Here is a 20,228-nt window from a genome sequence, read left to right as displayed (position 1 = left end):
GCCTGTCGGAAACAGATTACACATAACCATCCATCTCCCTGTCTAGTCCTCATCACCCTCGTTTTCGTCCCCATCGCCATCTCCTCCCTTGTCTACCCCGTCCTTCTTCGCCTGCATCTTCTTCATCTTCTTTCTCCACCGTTTCCTCTCCTTTCCATGCAAATCAGGAGGAGGGGTCATCCCCGTTCTCTCTCTAGCTGGGTCGTTGGCGGGTGTTAGCGGTGTTGAGGGATTTTGATTTGCAGTTTTAGATGTGGGAGTGGTGGGGATCCTTGGTGTTTCCGAGGGTATTGTGGAGAAGATGTTGTTGATACCGGGCTGTAGCATGGAGAATGGAGTCGATGGTGTTTGCGTGTAAGAGAGTTTGAAAGGGTTATGATGGGTAGGGGTGCTTGGGAGCTCGAATCGAGATTCTGGGTTGAATTCCGACTTCGATGTTGACGGTGCCGTCTCGCTCGTATTTAGATCGTTGGACAACTTCATCGCCTTCCCAGAGGTTCCTCCTCCTTCTGCCGTCTGCTTGACCTTGCCGTTCATCGGTAGTGGTGCTACCGGCTTGGCCTTGACCTTCCCAGTCTGCTTCTTGGTCGCAAAGGCATCTCGTGACAATTTGCTCTTCTTGGTGACCACCCTCGTCCGGCTTTCCTCTTCGTCATCATCATCATCATATCCTGCGGGCACGTTCTGTTGAGATGCGTTGCCAGCGGATATGGTTCCCGAGGTGGACGCAGATGGCTCGGCGCCATGTCTCCGTTTGAGAGCGTTTGCTAACGGTAGAGTAGATGCCGAGACGGCATTCGAGGTGACCGACTCTGGGCCTGCTGTACCACCCGAGATGATTTTCCTAATAGTTTACCACATCCCATGAGATCCAAAGACACGGAAGACAGTAATCACGGCAACCGGACTGACCTATGTCGTTCCCCCTTTCTCAACGCTCGATTCCGATCGATGATCTCGTCGGCCGTCTCTATCGTACTCGAAGATGCATTTTTGCCACTCGAAGCTCCAAAATCTCGAGGGATCATGCTGTCGATCAGAGCAGAGAATTCGTTGTTGAGCCGCTCGAAGCTCTCAAAGTCGGTCGTAGTCGTGGTCGTAGATGCCGCCATTATGCAGATGGTCGTGTACAGGAAGCACGCTTGTCGGAGCAACTGAGCCGTGGTTTGAATTATCTCAGAGACAAGATGAGGTGAGGATGGGTATGAGATATCGACTTGGGGGGATTCGCTGCAGATTACCATTATAAATTGGCAAGGTCGCATGAAGAAGAAGTTTGAATCGAGATTGCCGAAGGGGTCCCTTGAACGTTCGACTTGATATTGCATAATCAAGCCCAACGGACCGACGATTTATGCAATTCGACGTCGCCTGTTCGACCTTGCAGGTAATACGTGCAGATATCTCTCAGCTATTATACATAACTAACATACCGCCGAATCCCTTGAGATTCAGCATCGCCATCACTCATACCATGCAGATCAGTATTGTAATCGTCGAGCCAGGTCCCGATGTCAAGGTGACGCAAGAAAGCCAAGGCTCGGACGTAGAGACGCACTTTGAAGAAGTGATCAACGTCCTAAGAAACCTGCGTCGGGGTGGAATGGAACCCATGTCGATCGCTTATACGGAACACGACTGCCTGATCACCTTGTCGACCAAACGAGCAGACTGGGACGAATACTTCGATACAAGAGATCCGGATACCGGCGAATCACCCCAGACTACGAGATCGCTGCTCGCCGACAAAGCCATCGATTTGGGAATGGGTACTACCAGCGACTCGGTCGACGACTTGGCGCAGAAAGCCATTCTAGCTGGCGTGACCGTTGTTACGAGAGAAGGTGGAAGACGAGCGGCCTTGACGAGGGAAGAGGTCTCCGAGGAAAAGCAGACGTGATCATAGTGAGCTCGCTGAAGGTCCGTGACAAGTGGTACCCCCGCGATGTGCACGGTCCGGCCGTGCTGATACATGGTCTGCCTTGTCTGACAGGTCACCCTCCACTGGTCACATAGAAATCTCAAATATGGTCTCTCTTTGGATCTAGCGGCCCGGTGGTAGGAATCTTGTTTACGCATGATCACGCAACAGTACATCGGGTGCTTAGCGTCAATAATGTCGAGGATCATTTCCGGGGCACAGAATTTTTCCTTGTCGTCAAAACAGTGCCGTCGGAATGTAGATGAGCTTCTCTCTTCGGACTACCTACATCGCTTGGCCTTCGCGGATAGTTGTCTCGTTTCCGTGATAAACTTGTGAATCTCGACCAGGTGTCTTCGATCATGCAGGCCGCCTTCGCTGCCACTTTCAAACGATGTCCTATCCTTGGATGAGCTTCATCGCTGTCATCAACGTTATCCAGCAGATGATCTGCACCGTTCATACCGGCTTTGTGATACAGGTACTATAGGTTTGATCGTCTGCTCATACGCCCACGAAGTCGACGGCCCCCACGGCGCGCATGGTGAAGTCCTGTTCAGAAGCGACTACGAAATACCCAGGAACAGCTACGTGAGATGGCTCCTCCTACATGCATGGGTAAGGCGTCTTCCAGGTCGAATTCTGGTGCCAGTCCGGCGCATGCGATTCTCCGGGCTTTGGTCTTGCCAAGCGGGACGCTACAATGCGTGCGCTAGAATGAACGACAAGTAAGAGGCGTTGAGTTGGCTTTCGGTACACATACGCTGCGGATGGGATCGGAGTATTGGAACTGTCATACCCATAGGTATGAAAAGTCTCATAGGGATGGTGTAAATGTTCATGTCCGAGGTCAGAGAATCATTCAAGGATGTTGTACAGAGCGAGATGTCTACGCTATCGACGACCGGTGTGTGGCGAGACGCGAGACGAGAACAAACAGTTGAGGACGGAAAATACTCGGTCGGCGTACTCTATGAAACGTACCTGCTCTAGCTCCGGACATTGGATCTCTCGGTCCCTCATCCCGCTCGTCAAGAAGATTTGCGTTTATGCCATGTCACGGGGAAACGCCTTGTACTTGGCATTCCGGCTGCCGGGTAAATCGACGGGGAGCATGACGTGATGTCGGAAAAATGCGAGCTCGCAGCTGAGAGCAGCGCCCTTGCTTGTGACGTTCCAGTATCATGTAGGACGGCGAATGGATACGACTAGCTACTAGGTACAAGAGGAGAAGAGACGAGGGAGACAAAGTCGAGGCGCAAGGAAGCCTCGCCTATCGTTCGCGATTCACCGGTTGGAATACCGGTCAAACGTGGCACACGCGCGCCATGAAAAAGATTCGATCTGTCGCCTGAAACGCGGGATCTGCAAGGTCACACACAGCCAAGCGGCAAGTGGTGGGCGCTGTGAGCTGTCTGGCCGTGCCTTTCCTGCCCTCGCACCTTTCGGTCAATCTCTGCTGCTATTCCCGCGTTTCAAGCTGAGCGAGAATGGGTGCAGGAGTTTAGCGCGAGATTATATTGGAACTTTAAAGTACGTAGAGTCTTCGATCGTGCTCCCGAGTTCCTCGTAGCGCTCGTCTATTGGCGTCGCCAAGACCGAAGCTTCAGCTCTAGATTCGAGCATACAGGGCATCTTGGGTAAGAAGTACGAGTATATAACGTGGACGGTGAAGCTTGGGTTCGCCTCATTTCCCTTGCTCGAGTACAAGTGGTTGCCTTCAAGCTTCACATCCGTCCAATCAGACTATCCTTTCCTAAACTCACATACATACCATGCTCGCTCTTTCCATCCTTACAACTCTCCTGGCTAGCTTTGTCACGCTCGGAGCAGCCGCCCCTGCTCAACCTTCGCGTAAGCCCGTTTGTCAATCTGTCTCTTCGTCGCCCCAGGACTGATCGAAGCCTCGCAATCGCAGTGGATCAACCCGGCGACCTGACCACCGACCTTTCTCAATACGAGATTGGGGGATCCGAATTTGAGAGGCGTCAGACTTCGTGTCCTCGATACGAAGTAATCAGCGCCCGAGGTACTGGTGAATCTCAATCCTTCCCCAGGGGCAATGCCGGGACGGTTCGCGGAATCTTGGCTGCTGTCCCCGGTGGAAGGAACTACGAGGTCGTGTGAGTCGATATCTCATCTGCCTGTCCTTCTTTCGGAGGCTTAAGCCTGATCGATTATTATGCGGGTCTTCCAGCTATCCTGCAACTAGCAACTTTGCCACCGGTCCTGCCACTGGCGCGAGGGACCTCATCAGCCGAGTCACTACCGTCCGTCGTACTTGCCCCGACACCCAGTTCGTCTTCATCGGATACAGTCAGGGAGCCATGGTCGTGATTACCGCCGAGAACGATGGTGGACTGCCCGAGGGTTCGGTCGCTGCAGTGATCCTTTATGGAAGGTAGGACTGCGATGTCATTCAGACATGCGTTCGATCGGTTGACCATTCCTTTTGCATCAGTCCATACTGGTTGCCCAACCGTCCTGAGGTAAGCACCAACGGCAACCATTCATCATCACCGTTTCTCCGAGTTGGTTGGAAGGCTGATGAATGCCATGACATTGCAGAACGCTGGAAGCGCTCGAAGCGGGCGAGGGATCGCTGCTTTCGGCAGCCGCAACACTACTCCCAGTAGCTACCAAGGCAAGACTCAGGACGTTTGCAACAGTGAGTCCATCAAACCTTGCTTTCCATCGTTGATGTATCACAAGATGCTCACCTGTGGATTTCTCTTCTACAGCCGGGGACAACATCTGCACCGGCTCTGGCAGTATCGCCGCTCACCTTGGATACTCGGGATCCGCTTCCGAGAGGGCCGCCGTCGAGTTCGCCGCTGGAAAGCTCAATGCTGCGCTCGGTGCCGGTGGATCTACCCCTACCAATCCGACTCAACCCCCTACTTGCACTTGCTGAGCCGGTATTGGGCACAACGGCCAAGCAGGTCTCTTTTCTGGCAAGAGAGACCCTTGATCGCTAGTTCCTCGGAATTGATGTCCGCTATGAAACCCCAAATGATCATATTATCATTCAATGGAAAAGTAATGCTTTGTTTGTGTGCGTGACTAAGCAGGATTGAATCGTAAACTCCTGGACTCACCTTAATCTGGATGCTGGCATGATGATACTAGGAGAGGCAAATGTTGTATTGCGGCCAACAATTGCGATAATGCCCATGCGGCATCTCTTAACCCTCTACTGAGACTAAGCTTCAAGTGGTACAAACGCGCTGCTCTGGCAGACTGTACCATGGTTTCGTTATTATTGGTCGTGTGGTACAACTCGACAATGCTGTCTATGCGACATAATTATTGACCTGCACAGCCTGGGCAACTCTTGAGAATCTCGTGGATACTATACGAAGAGAAAGGCGCATCCTCAACATCAATCCATCCCTTTCAAGAACAAAGTCTGACCAGACAACTCACAAGAGGTCACAATCCATGCAATAATCCTTCCTACAAGTAGGGCATCTGCGAAACCAGGTGTGATTAGGTCAGATGTCGTTGCGCTTCACAGTACGGGGGAGTATCTTACCTATACCGCCCCGTCGCCGAAACCCCTTCCTCCACATGCGATACACCTTGTTCTTCTGCAAGCGACTACCGCAACGCAATAAGCGAGTTAGCCATCATCGTTCTTCAAGCAGAACGGAAGTCTGTCTCACTTCGGGGAATGGCACATCACAAGCAAAGCACGATATCTCCGCCTCTTCCGTGAGATCCGAGTCGGCTCTAGGAGGCCAAGAGTTCAGTCGCATACCATAGTGGTCGTATTTGAGACCCATACTCACATTGTACCGTACGCATGTACTGGAAACAAAAACCAATAGCTGTAAGGGCCGAAAGCGATAGTTCAGCGAAGGAGCCTCATCAGTCAGTCAGACGCCGTGAACTCGCCTTCGTGCCAGATGTGGACTGGAAACAACCATCAACCCGCACACCTCACAGTCCGTCGGTACCTCACACGCCTTGGCGCCGCATCTCGGACATAGATACCCTCCCCGCCTGATGAGCCCATGACAAGCACACAGCCCTACAGCCCCTGGTCCAGCCAGTGGTAATCGGGTGGGGAAACCCATCATCATAAGGTCGGCTGGTGGTGCTTTCGACCCGGAGCCTCCTCCGGCGCCTTTCGTCCGTCGTGCTACGCCTTCCATGGCGGACTTCAACCCGATCGTGCCCTGCATCGTCGTTGCCGGTGCCTGTACCATTTCGAACAACAGTTCTCGATAATGCGCCTCGTTCAGCGCGACTCCAAATTTCCCCTGAGTCTTTTCCGTGATCAGACGGCAGATCTTGAGTTCGGCGGCGAGGGCGATGATGGATACTCGAATACGGCCAGAAAGCAATTTCGAGAGCGTCTTGTGGATACTTCCTGGGTCGGTCGTCGTCAGCGATGAGAACAGGATGAGGACTTCGAGTGACGATGTCGATGGCAGGTGGCTAGGGCGTTGGTCAAGCCAGATGAGCGATCCACCTCTGAATGATCTAGAATTGCTCGTGCCGGTAGACTTACTTCATACTGCTCCGAGCCATATCCAGTCCGTTCTGCAAGCTCGGTTCTCCACTTGGCTCCAGCTTCCGTTTATCTGCAATGGCTGCCAAGATCGCGTGCGGATTCCCTAAAAGAAAGACAAATTCCGGATCAGAGCTACGCTCAAATTCCGAGCACCATCAGACGAAAACGACTTGCCTCCCATCTCGATGATCATCTCGCCCAACCCGTTCCGTAGTCCAATAATACCGATCTATCAGCAAAGTAAATTGGTCAGCTCGATTCAGAAAGGTGATTCGGGTACTACCGCCTGTCTTACTTGACCGAGAGGGTTCTGGTCAAACCACTCCATGACGAACCCCCGCAAATACTGTAACGTTAAATCCCACCTGCACACCCAAACCGCAGGCCACAAAGTAAATCCTACAGATCAGCATCGTGAACCAGAAAAAGTGCAAGACAGGCAAAGATGGCTGAAAACTCACCTAGTCGGCCGCATGTCCTTGTCATTCATACTGATACTGAGGTCGAGCAAGATGTACATGTGCCGGATAATCGACCGTCTCAATGAGCTTTGTGATGTTTGAGCTCTAAAGTACGCCGAGTTCACGCCCCAGACATTTGAATCGATTTAGTCATCCGCGATCTGATGCAGAGGTATGAATGCTGAACGTACCTCCGCCGACGACCACGCATCATCAATCCTTCTACGGCCGCTTGAAGTCCCCCGCTTTCGTCTTCCTGTACGGCATCCCATGATCGGTTGTACGATGCTTCCCATGCATACGATTGCTATGGTCGTCCGACAAATTGTACAACGGCAAGGCAAAGAGGTGTAGGGCAATAAGATCAGTCGGTTTTGATGACTGGCATCGAGCTTGGGAGACAGAGCTTCACAGAGCGAGAGCTCGACTTGAGCGATTGGATCTTGCCGACTCACATCTCCAACTTTGCGTTTCTTCCCTCCCTTTTCTGCCATTCCCGTGGCGAAGTCTTCTTCCTCTTCTTCTTCTTCTTCCTGTGCTGCGTCTACCTGCATCGCTTCTTCACCTCCACCTCCCGCATTCGGCGTCCCACTCCGACTCGCACTCCCATCCCGTCCCAATCCCAGCTGTTCACTGTTCTTCGCAGCCGACCGGTCGTTCAACCCAGAGATAATCGCCTGACCCTTGGCTTTACTCTGAGCGTTGAATGCTACCCTCGGACCGTTGGTCTGAACAGCCCGACCGGGAGGCAGCTGGTTCTGCTTGGACTGAGGAGGTTGGTCCGACTCGGAATCCGAGGATACGATGGCTCGGGTCTTGCCCTTCTGAGCACGGCTAGGGCCTGTGACGACATCGGAATCGTCCGAGTCCATCGGAATGAGCTAGCTGGCCTATACTTGATCTATAACAAGGTTCAGAGAGCTGTCGTGGTCACGAGAGCAGAGGTATGCCCGTAGCATATAGGTGAATTGAGTTGCAAACCGCCTTTGGAAGCTGCTCAAGCTCCGGGTCGCGCGCAGATCGATCGTCATCGCAAAGGTATAGTTCGGCTCGTTCATGCACACTGTACTGTGGTATTGTATGTGTATAATATGATCACTACGAAGCTGCTACTGCTATTATCTGTTGCTATTAGATCGAATCCGGATTCATGTACAAGAATACCTTCCCGTCTCTCCCTCTGTCGCCGATCCACCCTGACTCATCACCCCGTTGAGCCGCCTATTACCACCTTGTCCAGATAAGATGTCCGGAACCCAATCTACCAGCCAGCCTCTCTCTTCCTCTCCCTTGCGTGATCCGGCCGTCTGACTGTGGGGTTGCCTGAGTATGCATACCCTCGCCTACCTCCGTCGCTTGAGCAATCCGGCGATGAGGATCCCCCCTACAGCCGCTGCACCAGCAACAAGCCCGATCCCTACATAAACACCCCAACATAACATCAAGATCAGCCTTCCACTCATTTTATACGGCCTTGTCCTCCGAACAATTTGTGCAAATCATATAACTCGCAAGGGAGATATGATGATCCAGAGGGGGAGGAGAGGGGAACAGAGGGGAGACTCACCGATATATCCTTCTTTCGTCTCTGCAGCGTCTATCAGACCTTTCAAGCTCTGTGCTTGACGATTACTCGGTTCGACGTGGAGCAGTAGGTCTGATTTTCCGATTCCGCCATCGAGGTGTAATGATCGTGTCGCACAGCACAGAGAAGGGCAGGGGCAGAGTAGGATGAGAGTCCGATTGAGCAAAGATCAGCGACTTGTATCAAATGGAGATCGGAGAGAAGAGAGTGATAAGGCATCAAGAGACTCACCGTTAAACTTTCTGGCCATCCCGTAGTTCCCGAGCTTGTAATACCCCAAGGCGATGTAATACGAACATTCTCTCCGGTATTCAGGAGCTGTCTGGTAAATCTCTGTAAGATGGGCGAAAGAACACTATCACTATCAGCCCTGGACAAATATGCCCGGGAATGGGATTGTCGACTCGCCTTGTAACAGCTTGATCCCTTCTGTTTGTAGTTCCCGCTTGGGCGATTTCACCATTCCCCATGCTATTCGTGAAAGAGATTTCCCACCGAGGCCATTCCGATTCAAACAGGATTTAAGATTCGCGCCAGTATTAGCAGTCAGAGAGAGTTGTTCGAATATGAGCACAGTCATTTCGGCAGCAGGATGCTTCCAAAGCAAGAGATAGTGTGGACTGACCATAATTGAACTTGGTCTGCGTGGACACGTGTTGCTGTTCCTGTTCCTTTTGGTATTGCGTCCTCAATACCTATCCTCAAGGAGGTCGTCAAATCAACCCATTCGAACAGACAATCATTTCGTCTAAGCAGGTGGACGCAGTAGATGGGTGGTAAATACGAGGCTCACCTCGAGTTCATCGTACGCGAGGCTCTCTTGAGCGTCCGCTGCGTAGGGTAAGTCGGTGGGCATGGCTGTGCGGCGGTCTAGATGTCGGTTTCGTCTGGTTGTTTCGCGGATACGCAAAGGGGTAGGCTGACAAGAGCGAGGCTAAGAACTGAACTGTAGATTGTGAGCAGGCAGCAAGAGGAAAGGAGGATGATGATACGAGGTCGCATGGTCAGCAGAGAGGTCGGACGTCGTTTGGTTGTCGATGACGAACGAGGCGACGAGCGACGGAGCCGAGGGAGAAGATGTTCGGAAGCAAATCATCAGACATGACATGACATGCAGGGGGAACAATCTCATATCGTCAGCCATCAAGCTACAACCTCGTCAATCGCACACTTGGACACCATTGAGACCACAGTACAAGGTAGTGAGAGGTATCGGTCGTGACATTAGTCTTCAATCATCTACCAAGGCAGAAACAACGAACCCGAACGGACCCGGCATCACTTCACAACAATAATGACAAGCACAACTTCGATACCTTTCGAACGATACGAATGAATGATCAGCCAGGAAGTTGCGCACGTCAACCTAAACTGGCCCCAGTAGGATAGTAACATATCTCGAACAGAGAAATCCCTTGGCTCCACTAGGTGGCCACTAGCTCCACGGCGAGGTCGTAATCTAATCAGCTTTTTGCGGAGGGAAAAAAAAGACAAACAAGACGTCATCGAGGTCCTCCCCCTTTGACCACTCAGCGACCCTCTCGGCCTGGCCCGAATCGCAAACTCTTCTCACCCTCGACACTTCAGCGACTTGAGGCCTGGGAGTTGCGACATCTGGACCTTCTGGCTTGGTTGGATTGGACGTCTACGTCTGGGTCGCAAACCGAAAGACCACCTGAACCTGGATCGCCAGCTTGCCGTCGACCATGGTGAAGACGACTCACAACCCAGATCCATCGCTGTCTACGGCCTCGAATCCCTCCAAACGCCACACCTCGATCTCCAGAAACACCCTCGCTCACAACCTGGCTCCTGATGATAATATCCGCGCCGAGTTGGAATCGTACGAGATGAAATCCCCTGCTCCCGTTGATACCTCTGGGTCTGGGCATGAGGGTTCACCAACCCCGCCTCCTCGTGCGGGAACAGGAGCGAGAACAAGAGCAGATCCATACGATCCGATTACCCGAGGACCGGCACAGGGAACCTCTTTTATCCCCTTCCCTACCCCTCCGGACGCCCAGACGGGAGAGCCTGTACTTGACATCGGACCTACCACCACTACCCATCCCTCTTATAAGTCTTCTCCTACAAAGGAAAAGTATAATGAGCAGAGACACCGACCGAGTAATATCTCCAAGGCTAGGGAAGCGCTTGGAGAAGGTCTGGGAACACTGTGGGACTGGGTCAAACCGCCGGAGATGCCTGTGGATAATATCGAACTCGAGATCGAGGAGGAGGACAAGGGGAAAGAAGAGGCCGAGGTCGGGGAGAAGGGAAGACATAGGCAGAGAAGAGGAACGGGTGCGTCGATGGCGCGGAAAGAACCCGGCGTGAATGGAGGAGGTGGAGGGAATTCGGGATCGAATGGCAGAGCGAAAGGCAAATTGATGCTCGAACGGACCAGGTCGAGGACGACCTCGGCGATCGGGAATGGGTTTCATCGGATCCGGACGAGGACGAAGAGTGGGCGAGAGTCGATCCGGGCCGGGTATCCTTATACTCATGGATCCGGGTGTGGCAATGGAAATGGAGAGGCTGGAGTGCAGGAAAAGACGTCCGGGTCAGAAGGAGCCAGGGCAGGGCAAGGTGTGAAGTGTGTGGTCGTGGACAATGATGTTTGGAAAGAGGACGAGAAGGTTGAAGAGGAGGGCGAGGGCGAGGTTGGGTCGGGGGAGACGAGGACGTCGATGCAGAGTGAACGGAGACATCATTCACCTCGTCACCACCACCACCACCATCATCATCACCATCATCATCAGCATCACACACACTCGCCTGCACATGCCGCTGGGGGCGCAGATTCGGGGGAACACGCTTGGGCCACGGGTTCGCACATGGAATGCGGAAGACGACCCTCGCTCTCGTCATCGACCATGGCAGTACGTCGGTGGTACACTTGGGCGACTCACTGCCTCCAAGATTTTTTCGCTACGCGCTTCGATGATCCGGAACGAGAGACACATTACCTCCAGGAAGCGTGGGTTGGACTACGTCAGAGTGCCATGCCGACGAGTTTGCTGTACATCCTCGCCTGGGGATTGACATGGGGACTTTCGGGGCGACCGTTGCCAGTGTATAATCGCTGGGCGTTCATCTTCACCAACGGGTTTCTCTCGGTCCCGCTGCCGTTCTTCGTCGCCATCGACCTCATGCGGAGGATCTCTTGGCTGTACCAGTGTTGGGTCCTCCTCGCCAGCTGGGCGTTTGCCTATGCCGTCCTCATCGACATGCACGTCTGCGGGTATTACACCGGGCACGCGGAGCAATGCATCAACAGCCCCAACTTTATCGCCCTCTTCTTCTGGTCGATCGCCCTGCCCGTCTTTGGGTTGTTGGGGTTGGGACAGAAACGCTTGTTTCACCTGATCGGACTGTTCATATGGTGTGCACTGACCATCTCGCTCATCATCGCTCCTGGAGCGCCCAACTTGATGATCAGGAATTTGATCCTGATGATCACGTTACACGTGTTTTTGGTCGTCATGAGCTACTTTTGGGAGAAATCGAGCAGGAGGATGTTCATTCTCCGAGCTCAGATCAAGGATCAGTATATGAAGACCGAGATGGCGAGACGGGCAGAAGCATTGGCGAATCAGAGCTCGAGGAGGTTCATCGCCTATGTATTTCACGAGGTGAGTCGCGGTAAGACAGCCGTCTGCTCTTTTGAAAGCATCTAACCCTGATAACAAATTGACTAGATACGCGGGCCTCTCAATCGGTGCGCTCTGAACTTTGGCCTGTTCGTGGACGAACATGTCAAGGAGGTCAATCCTGAACAGCAAGAAATGGTCGCCAGCGTCAACAACGACTTCCAGCTCATGTCAAGGGTATTGAACGATGTCCTGAGTCTCGATAAGATCCGTCTTGGAATGCTAGAGCCCTCGATCGAACCGTTCAGGCTGGACCAGGCCGTTACGCTCGCCGTCAACGGGTTCAGATCACAGGCGAATGCGCTCGGCTTGCAGCTTCAGCTTGAAGCCGATCCGAAGATATCGGAGCTCGTGCTGTTAGGGGACGCCGGAAGGATCCAGCAGCTCGTAGGCAACCTCATTGGGAACAGTCTAAAGTTTACGAGACAAGGCGGGGTGACCATCATTACTCGGCTCCTGGGCATCGCCGGTCGCAATGCCTCCGTGTCAATGACGACAACGCCGATTGGGCCCGATGGCATCACACCTGTGGTATTACCGTTGGAGGAATTGAACCAACCCAATTCGCTTCGGGACGTCTCATCGAAAGGACCATCTTCTAGCCCGACCGCTAGCTCGATATCGTCTTGCCACTCTCATTCCCGTCGGAGCTCCGTCCGTCCCGCTCGAAACCGTGCCATTGTCCGTTTCGAAATTCGCGATACTGGAGTAGGATTCAGTTCGCAAGACGTGGACGAGAACAGGCTATTCTCCGAGTACCGTCAGACCAAAATCGGTCAAAAACAGGGAGCTAGTGGAAGCGGCTTGGGACTCGCACTATGTCGGAAGTTCATAGAGGTGTTTGGGGGAAGATTAGGGGTCGACAGCGAGCCGGGTAAAGGGTCAACATTCTGGTGGGTGCTTGTCAACTTTCACGGTATTGGAACACGAGCAGCTGATCGAACCCGCTCACCATTCTTGCAGGTTCGAGATTCCCTTCCCGATTCATAGCGCAGCAATCCAGGAAGAGGTTTATGTATCGGAAGCAGCGGCTGAGGAAGTGGTGCCGCTTACGACCGGCTCGCTGGAAGAAGTCGAGGTCACATCAGCAGCCAAGGTGGAAGACCCGATCGGTGAGAGACTACGATGGCGCGATTTTCCGATGGCGTTGGCTGACCTGTTTACGATCGGTTGATACAAGAAGTTGTTCCGACACGGGAACTTGCCGCGCCTCCCGAAGTCCCACAGAGCTCAGATCTAGCCGCGGATTCGGCTTCGAGGGGAGACGCATCACCACTTACCACGCTTGCTCCAAAGGTCAAACCCTCAGCTCCATCTGCGGACGATCCTCTCAGCCTAGACTGTCTTGTGGTTGACGATTGCCCGTAAGTCAAGGCACCCCTCGCGCCATCTTGGATTGACATTCAGCTCATGATCACTCCTTGTTGCCGATCTTGCAGTATGACCCGGACCTTGATGTCCAAGATCTTGCGTCGGATGGGCCATCGGGTCAGTCAGGCGGATGATGGCGTACCGGCCCTCCAGATGATCAGGGAGAGAGAGGAAGTGGCTGCAAGTAGCGGGGACGGGGGGAAAGGGGGTTTCGACGTGGTCTTCCTGGACAAGTGAGTCGAGACCGATTCATGTCGAGCGTGGTGGCATCGGAAGAGAACGATGAGCTGACATCATGTTCCGCTCGACTAGCATGATGCCGGTGATGACGGGTGAAGAGGCTGTAAGAGAGTTGCGTAAGCGGGGCTGCAGAGTGTTCGTTGTCGGAGCTACAGGGAACGCTTTGAAAGGTGAGCGCGTCGGACGTCTTGAAAGTCAATCCGGAATATCATGTTGACCCACGAAGACCTGATTTTGCTCTGTCGCGCTGCTCGTCATGTCGTTTCTGTATCCTACAGAGGACCAAGACGCTTATGTGGCCGCAGGCGTGGACGAGATCCTCACGAAACCCGTCTTTGCCGACAAGATCAAGCGGGTCGTCGGGATCGCTCTAGAGAGGAAGAAGGCGAGAACAATATCTTTGAGGGCCGATACAAATCAACAGCAGGTGGAAGGCGGCCCGCCGATGTAGCAGGAAAGCGAGGAGAATGATGGGAAGATTTCGAGGGCGGAGTCGTACTAAAGGCACGAGGAGCGCTGAAAATGCGCCTGCCACACTGTATCCATTTTAGCTTGTGAACGTGTTACTGTAATCTAGCGCTCGTCCTCGGACTGATCTGCTCTCCCCACGACGAGTTTGCGTTATTGTATCGAATACAGATTTCTGTTGGAATTTGGTGCTTCGCAAGATGATCAGCATACCAGCTCTGATCATTGGAGAGTCTCTGATCGAAGTCTTCCCGTCTCAAGAAAAGTCCCCATTCCCTACAAGATCTCGAGCCGACACTTCCAAAAACCTCTTACGGACCTTCTTGGGACGCCTCGAAGCTGACTCGAGTGCTTCTTGTCAAGCAGAACTCAAGATAAGCTCTGCTTTGAGCTCTCTTCCGTTCCGATTTTACTCTTTGAAATGCTTGGGATCAATCCGAGATACCGGAACTGGGCAGACTCTGGTTCTTGAGCGGATCCCAAGAGGAGTGATGCGGTGTTGCAGGATCGCTTCGCTATTCTATTCGATCATGGAAGAAACGACCATGCTGAATCTTTGGGCATCGGCGTTGCGTTACTCGCTTACTCCATTACTCGAGAGATTCTAGCGGTGGATCTGAAGCCATTTGTGCGACCACAGACCGAGAACGCTTCATCTCGGGCTGAAACGCGAAGACGTCAGGTTACCCCGAGTCACGTGAGATGAAGTCCGCCGTTTCTTGTCGCGGTCGGACCCGATCGGTCATGCCCGGCGGTTTACGTCACCGTACGTCAGTGGCTGTCTGACTGGGAACCGCTTAGGAGCTCAGGGGATCCAGGAGACAACGTGGACAGTCCGTCATCGTAGGAAACGCCAGGGGCTACGGTAGGGGGATGCAGGGGAATCTATCTTTGGAAGCTTCCACAGAAAGTTGTGCAAGTCGAAACGATCAGGGAAATATGTTTTGGGAGGGACCCCTGCCGCAGTCGGTCGTTTCGAGGCTGGCTAGGACCTAGGGGCAGAGGTTGCTGCGAGAGGCGAAAAGTTTGAACGACGGACGTGTTTCAGTGGTCGCAGGCAAAGGGAGGATGGCTGGCCGGGAAAGGGCCGGGGGAGGGGGAGGGAGAGCGGTCAAAGTCGGTGACTAGCGACCTTCTCAAAAAAGCGCGCCGTAGTAAACGTCATCCCTTCCATCCTCGTCGTCGGGTTGTCGTCATCATCCGTCATCATCATCACATTTTCTCATCCGGTCGTCCCCCTTAGTTGGGCGTTGGGCCGTTTTGCATTCCTTCCTCGTTATCATATCTCCCAACTCGGTGGTTCAGATGATCAATCAGCTCTGGTCCTATTGCCTCTTGTTCTATCGAATCAAGTGATACCCTTTGCAATCGTTGCTGCCATTTTGCTGTCTCTTGACACCCCCGACCTCACCTCACTCGAGACTCAGATACCTGGAAACTTATATACCACAAACCCCCGGCTGCGCAAGCCTTATCGCGGACACCCATCACCATCCCTTTCTCCTCCCCCTCCCTTCCTGAGCAAGACCTACCGCCACCATGCCTCTCAAAGACGCATTCAAGAGCATCAAGGCCAAACTCGGGTCCAACACCCCCTCAGGGTCCGAGACCCACGGCACTGCCTCCCCGGCAGGGTCGAGCTCTCACACCCCGGCTGGGTCTGGGAACGCTTCCCCAAGAGTCTCGGGGCAGCATGATAGAGTAGACAGCAGGAGATCGTCGTTGGCGAAAGAGAATACGAGGAGGGATTCCAAGCCGAAAAGCCCGGGACCGGTGGATAGCCTGATGACCAAGGCCAAATCGCTGAAATCCTCCGCCCCGGGTGGATCCCTCGCCAACCCGAACGCCAACCCCAACTCGAAGAACGGGAAATCCAACAACGGCCTGTCGAGGAACGCTACCAAGGTCCGAAGACGTAAAGCTCGGAAAGAACAACGCAAGAAGGAGGTGGCCGAACGGATGGAACGGGAGGGGTTGGGTGGGAAGAAGGGTAGGATGGCGGCGAGGGCCGAGGCGGGGAGCAAGTATAGAAACGAGACGTTTGGATTTTACCCGTTGATGAGGAGTGATCCCAAGCAGACCGAAAGTGGGTAGACGATGGTCTTGAGCTCTGGAGGCTACAGCTGACTCCCTGCGAATTTGTGCAGAATTCGAATACAAGGACATGGCCTCGTTGACGGAGGATGATATCGGGACAGAAGTAACGTTGAGGGCAAGGATCGATCATGTGCGACCGCAGAGTGAGTTTGGCGTTTTTTCCCCCTTGGCTGCCGTTTCTTGGTTGAGGAGGCGGTTGTGGGGATGATTATCAGAGGGAGATTCCGCGCAGGGTGTGTATCTGGCTTGAGCTAACATGCTGGTTCTTGTGGCTCGTCATGTTGAACAGGCTCCAAACTGGCCTTTATCGTCTTGAGGTATCAGATGGAGAGGATGTCGGCGGTCATCAGCTTGGACGAGAGCGAGAGGGGGCACACAAGTCACTCGAATGGAAACTCTGATAACAACGGTGCCACGGCCAATTGGATGGGGACGCAACCGACCGGAGGAAGTCGGCTCTTCGAGGAAGATCAGGTCGTCTTGATGCAGCAACCGCAATCGGCCGGGTTGGTCGAGGAGGAGACGTTCCATACGCCCCAGGGGGAATCGTTTGGAGGACAGGTCGGGCAGGCGCAAGGAGAGGCCGCTGGGGTGGTGGGCCTTGCACCGCCTTTGCCTGTTGCCGGATTGGTCTCTGCCGTCCAGGCCGCTCCTGCTCCTGTCGTTGCCGTCTCGCAGCAAGAACAGACCGAAGTCACGAGCTCGGTCCCAGTCTACCCTACGCCCACCGTTGGCGGACAGGATTACGCTGGCGAACACGCTGGACAAAGGAAAGACCTCGGCGAGACCGGGGTCGCTCAGCGGGATTCTCGACGAAAGTCGAGACACCCTGATGAACTCGCCTCGGTCGACTCGGACGATTCGAGTAGCGGTGATGAAGAGGATTCGACGGATTACGATACCGAGTATGATCACGATCACAAGGCGGGGGTGGTCACCGAGGAGTTTATCCGCTGGATCGAACACTTGCAGAAAGAGTCTTTGGTGCACATCACCGGGACGCTTCAGAGGCCGAACAATTCTACGGGAGAGATCAAAGAGGCCTCGCCGCATTTGAAGAAGATGGAGTTGAAGGTCAGCAAGTGTTTCGTCGTTGGGAGGGTGTTCGAGCACGCGCCGTTCCAGTTCAACGAGATCGAGGGGCACCACGTAGCCAACGAGGAGGAGAGGAAGACGGGTGCGCACTTGAAGAGGGACGAGGAAGAGTCGGGTCCGGGCAAGATTAGCGTGAGGCAAGAGTTGACAAACAGGACGTTTGACTTGAGGGTGAGTGCGAGCGAGATCCGATTATGATGAATGCCTTAAGGCTGTGGCGCTGACTTGATGCTATGATGTTGCAGGCCCCAACGAATCAAGCCATCTTCCGGATCAGAGCGTCCGTTTGCAAGATCTTTAGGGATCATCTGGATGACCGCGGGTTCGTCGAGATCCAGACGGCCAAGCTACAAGGTAGCGCTACCGAGGGTGGTGCGAGCGTCTTCAAGTTGGATTACTTTGGACGACCCGCTTATCTCGCTCAGAGTCCGCAATTGGTGAGTTGCGCCGCTCCGAAGTTGGAGGTGAGATCACAGAGAATCGAAGCTGATGCCAGCATCGTTTGTCATTCAACAGGCCAAACAACAGGCTATTATTGCCGATATGGGCCGGGTTTACGAGATTGGTTCTATCTGTGAGTTGTCGAAGAAGCGCTGTGAATGTAGCTCCTTTATCTGACCTTTACCTGCTATCAGTCCGAGCCGAGAACTCGCAAGACAAGCGACACATGACGGAATTCGTCGGTCTCGATTTGGAAATGGCAATCGACACCGACTACCACGAGTGCATGCATGTCATCGACACTCTGCTTAAGGCCATCTTCAAGGGCGTGCAGGAGCGAAACCGCAAGGAACTCGAGGTCGTCAAGCAGCGGTTCCCCCACACCGACCTTGTCATCCCGGACGAGACCGTCATCCTGCACTACAAGGACGGTGTTCAGTTGCTCCGAGACTCGGGTCACAAGCATGAAGACGGTTCCGAACTTGCCGATGACGAGGATTTCGATACGCCTACCGAGAAGCGACTGGGTGCGCTTGTCAAGGAAAAGTACAACACCGATTACTACATTCTAGACAAGTTCCCTACCGCCGTTAGGCCATTCTACACCATGCCCGACCCGACCGATCCTCGATACAGCAACTCGTTTGACATTTTCGTCCGTGGCCAGGAGATCTTGTCTGGGGGACAACGTATCCACGACTCGACCATGCTCGAGGGTAGGATGAAGGAGAGCGGTATGGATCCCGAGGTCTTAGGCGAATACACACACGCTTTCCGACTCGGTGCACCACCCCATGCAGGAGGCGGCGTTGGTGAGTCCAATCCTTAACAAAATCGATGTTGTGATTGGAACTGACCCGTCAAGGCATGCAGGTCTGGATAGATTGATCATGTTGATGCTCCAGCTCGGCAACATTCGATTCGCATCAATGTACCCACGCGACCCCAAGTCGTTCCCCGATAGTGGCAAGCCGCCACCCATGCCTCGACCCAAGATCGGTAGGCACGGAACATTGCCAACCTTGGAGGACCTTATCGCCGCCTATGGAGACTCGACCAACACGTCTTGGGTCGACCCGAGATACACGATCTGGCGACACCTAGAGACCGGAGCTGCCCTCGGTTACGTTCAGGCCAAGCACAACTACGGCGTGATCTGGGGACCTCCTCTATGTGCGCCCGAAGATACCGAGGACGTCATTCAGGCCTGGCTGGAACATTGCGATGAGATCAAGCTTAAACCCATCTGGTGCTGTCTGGACGAGCACTCGGCCGAGATCCTTGCCAAGCGATACCGATGGAAGGCGGTCAGCTGCATCGCCGAAACCCGGGTAGATCCCAAGCATTATAACGGCGCCCAAGACTCGAATGTTAGCAAGAAGATTCAGGGGGCCAAGAAGTCTGGGGTCAAGGTGACCGAATTGGAGGAGGCGCCTGGCGATGATCTGAAGAACGAGCTTGATCACCAAATCGCTGAATGGTCTTCTCACCGAGAAGGCACGCAGATGCACATCTCGGACGTCTCGGGTGACGCTCTCCTCCGGGACGCTGGGCACAAGCGATTCTTTGTCGCCAAAGACGAGCACAACAAGGTGAGTCGCGGGCTGCGCGTATAAGGCTTTTATCGTTTGTCCGACTGACGTTGTCGCTCCCAGCTCGTCGGAATCGTCGTCCTCGCTCGACTATCGCCCCAGCATGGAGAACAAATCAAATGGTCCCTGCAGTTCCCGGATGCGCCCAACGGGACTTCGGAGTACATGCTCTCGGAAGCCATGAAGTCGGCCTCGGAATCGGGTGTGACCAGTCTGACGTGAGTATCGTCGTAATCGCGACATGATACGAATGAGTTCGCCGAGCTCAACCGCTAAAATCGTATAACTCGGCAGTTTCGGAGCGTCTGCAGCCGAAAAGATCGTCCCGATGAAGGACCAGAAGAGCCTGAGCATCAAGGTCCTCGCCAGGGCTTACGAGGGCATCAAGTCTGCCGGAAACTTGGGCAACAAGACCAACTATAGACATAAGTGGGGCACGACGGATGAGCCACTCTATGTCGCTTACCCGAAGCACGGGCTCGGGACTCGAGGGTGAGTGCTAATCTGATGTGAATCCTCGAGGAGAAACAGGACCTGGTCGCTGAGTTTTGTACATCATTTGGAACTCGATAGTATCCAAGCGATCATGGAGACCATCACCGATGAGCATGAGAAGAAGACGGACCACGCTCACGATCAGCGAAACCAGAGGAGGGTCGATGAGAGCGAAGTATGATGCTTTAGTTCTTTTTCCTATCCCGCCCGAAACCCTTCCAATTTATAATCAACCATACACCAGACGCACGCGCGTTCAATTTCTTGTTCAGTTTCCCAATGTATCACTT

General features: G+C 53.7%; 6 protein-coding genes across 6 annotated transcripts; 3 read left to right on the top strand and 3 right to left on the bottom strand.

Annotated features, from left to right (window-relative positions):
• Positions 1–42: 42 nt before the first annotated feature.
• HD553DRAFT_345033 (uncharacterized protein) lies at positions 43–1,112 on the bottom strand (the record flags this gene model as incomplete). Its single annotated transcript, XM_046183057.1, has 2 exons — positions 43–844; positions 913–1,112. 2 exons carry the CDS (start codon positions 1,110–1,112, stop codon positions 43–45), a joined length of 1,002 nt encoding a protein of 333 aa, XP_046033860.1.
• A 2,584-nt stretch (positions 1,113–3,696) lies between these two features.
• Positions 3,697–4,835, top strand: HD553DRAFT_326102 (cutinase; the record flags this gene model as incomplete). Its single annotated transcript, XM_046181673.1, has 6 exons — positions 3,697–3,775; positions 3,840–4,044; positions 4,119–4,322; positions 4,383–4,410; positions 4,490–4,589; positions 4,663–4,835. 6 exons carry the CDS (start codon positions 3,697–3,699, stop codon positions 4,833–4,835), a joined length of 789 nt encoding a protein of 262 aa, XP_046033859.1.
• Positions 4,836–5,125: 290 nt separating this feature from the next.
• Positions 5,126–7,908, bottom strand: HD553DRAFT_119670 (Ssl1-like-domain-containing protein). Its single transcript, XM_046176486.1, has 12 exons — positions 7,357–7,908; positions 7,093–7,208; positions 6,902–7,006; positions 6,736–6,805; positions 6,615–6,669; positions 6,438–6,543; positions 5,819–6,364; positions 5,713–5,751; positions 5,587–5,653; positions 5,457–5,521; positions 5,348–5,392; positions 5,126–5,273 (listed from the first exon to the last, which is right to left on the bottom strand). The coding sequence occupies exons 1-12, from the start codon at positions 7,771–7,773 to the stop codon at positions 5,228–5,230; spliced, it is 1,677 nt and encodes a 558-aa protein (XP_046033858.1). The 5' UTR covers positions 7,774–7,908; the 3' UTR covers positions 5,126–5,227.
• Positions 7,909–7,955: 47 nt separating this feature from the next.
• Positions 7,956–9,506, bottom strand: HD553DRAFT_317409 (mitochondria fission 1 protein). Its single transcript, XM_046180754.1, has 6 exons — positions 9,280–9,506; positions 9,112–9,181; positions 8,895–8,957; positions 8,718–8,819; positions 8,469–8,558; positions 7,956–8,318 (listed from the first exon to the last, which is right to left on the bottom strand). Exons 1-6 carry the CDS (start codon positions 9,340–9,342, stop codon positions 8,245–8,247), a joined length of 462 nt encoding a protein of 153 aa, XP_046033857.1. The 5' UTR covers positions 9,343–9,506; the 3' UTR covers positions 7,956–8,244.
• Positions 9,507–10,092: 586 nt separating this feature from the next.
• On the top strand, positions 10,093–14,310 carry HD553DRAFT_119639 (uncharacterized protein). The gene is made up of 7 exons (XM_046176485.1): positions 10,093–12,121; positions 12,188–13,032; positions 13,103–13,251; positions 13,320–13,503; positions 13,579–13,743; positions 13,823–13,920; positions 14,029–14,310. Exons 1-7 carry the CDS (start codon positions 10,193–10,195, stop codon positions 14,199–14,201), a joined length of 3,543 nt encoding a protein of 1,180 aa, XP_046033856.1. The 5' UTR covers positions 10,093–10,192; the 3' UTR covers positions 14,202–14,310.
• Positions 14,311–16,003: 1,693 nt separating this feature from the next.
• On the top strand, positions 16,004–19,939 carry HD553DRAFT_276470 (aspartyl-tRNA synthetase; the record flags this gene model as incomplete). Its single annotated transcript, XM_046177961.1, has 9 exons — positions 16,004–16,304; positions 16,366–16,490; positions 17,198–17,581; positions 17,656–17,847; positions 17,927–17,984; positions 18,046–18,663; positions 18,725–19,443; positions 19,507–19,661; positions 19,738–19,939. 9 exons carry the CDS (start codon positions 16,004–16,006, stop codon positions 19,937–19,939), a joined length of 2,754 nt encoding a protein of 917 aa, XP_046033855.1.
• Positions 19,940–20,228: the final 289 nt, after the last annotated feature.

This window comes from Filobasidium floriforme (genome assembly GCF_021052385.1).
Source record: "Filobasidium floriforme strain CBS 6241 chromosome Unknown HD553scaffold_22, whole genome shotgun sequence".
NCBI classification, from domain to species: Eukaryota; Fungi; Basidiomycota; class Tremellomycetes; order Filobasidiales; family Filobasidiaceae; genus Filobasidium; species Filobasidium floriforme.
The sequence above is the reverse complement of the archived record's forward strand: the minus strand, read 5'-3'. Positions and strand labels throughout refer to the sequence as shown.

Bases quoted from the DNA above. Each gene is read 5' to 3' on its own strand.
- HD553DRAFT_119670 (XM_046176486.1), bottom strand. From the start codon at position 7,773: ATGGACTCGGACGATTCCGATGTCGTCACAGGCCCTAGCCGTGCTCAG. The intron at 6,544-6,614 runs GCAAGTCGTTTT...TCTTTCTTTTAG, and splicing joins GATGATCATCGAGATGGGAG to GGAATCCGCACGCGATCTTG. The intron at 5,274-5,347 runs GTGAGTTGTCTG...CTCTTCGTATAG, and splicing joins TGCATGGATTGTGACCTCTT to TATCCACGAGATTCTCAAGA.
- HD553DRAFT_317409 (XM_046180754.1), bottom strand. From the start codon at position 9,342: ATGCCCACCGACTTACCCTACGCAGCGGACGCTCAAGAGAGCCTCGCG. The intron at 8,820-8,894 runs GCGAGTCGACAA...CCCATCTTACAG, and splicing joins AGGGATCAAGCTGTTACAAG to AGATTTACCAGACAGCTCCT. The intron at 8,559-8,717 runs GTGAGTCTCTTG...TCGGAAAATCAG, and splicing joins GATGGCCAGAAAGTTTAACG to ACCTACTGCTCCACGTCGAA.
- HD553DRAFT_119639 (XM_046176485.1), top strand. From the start codon at position 10,193: ATGGTGAAGACGACTCACAACCCAGATCCATCGCTGTCTACGGCCTCG. The intron at 13,033-13,102 runs GTGGGTGCTTGT...CCATTCTTGCAG, and splicing joins GGTAAAGGGTCAACATTCTG to GTTCGAGATTCCCTTCCCGA. The intron at 13,504-13,578 runs GTAAGTCAAGGC...CCGATCTTGCAG, and splicing joins CTTGTGGTTGACGATTGCCC to TATGACCCGGACCTTGATGT.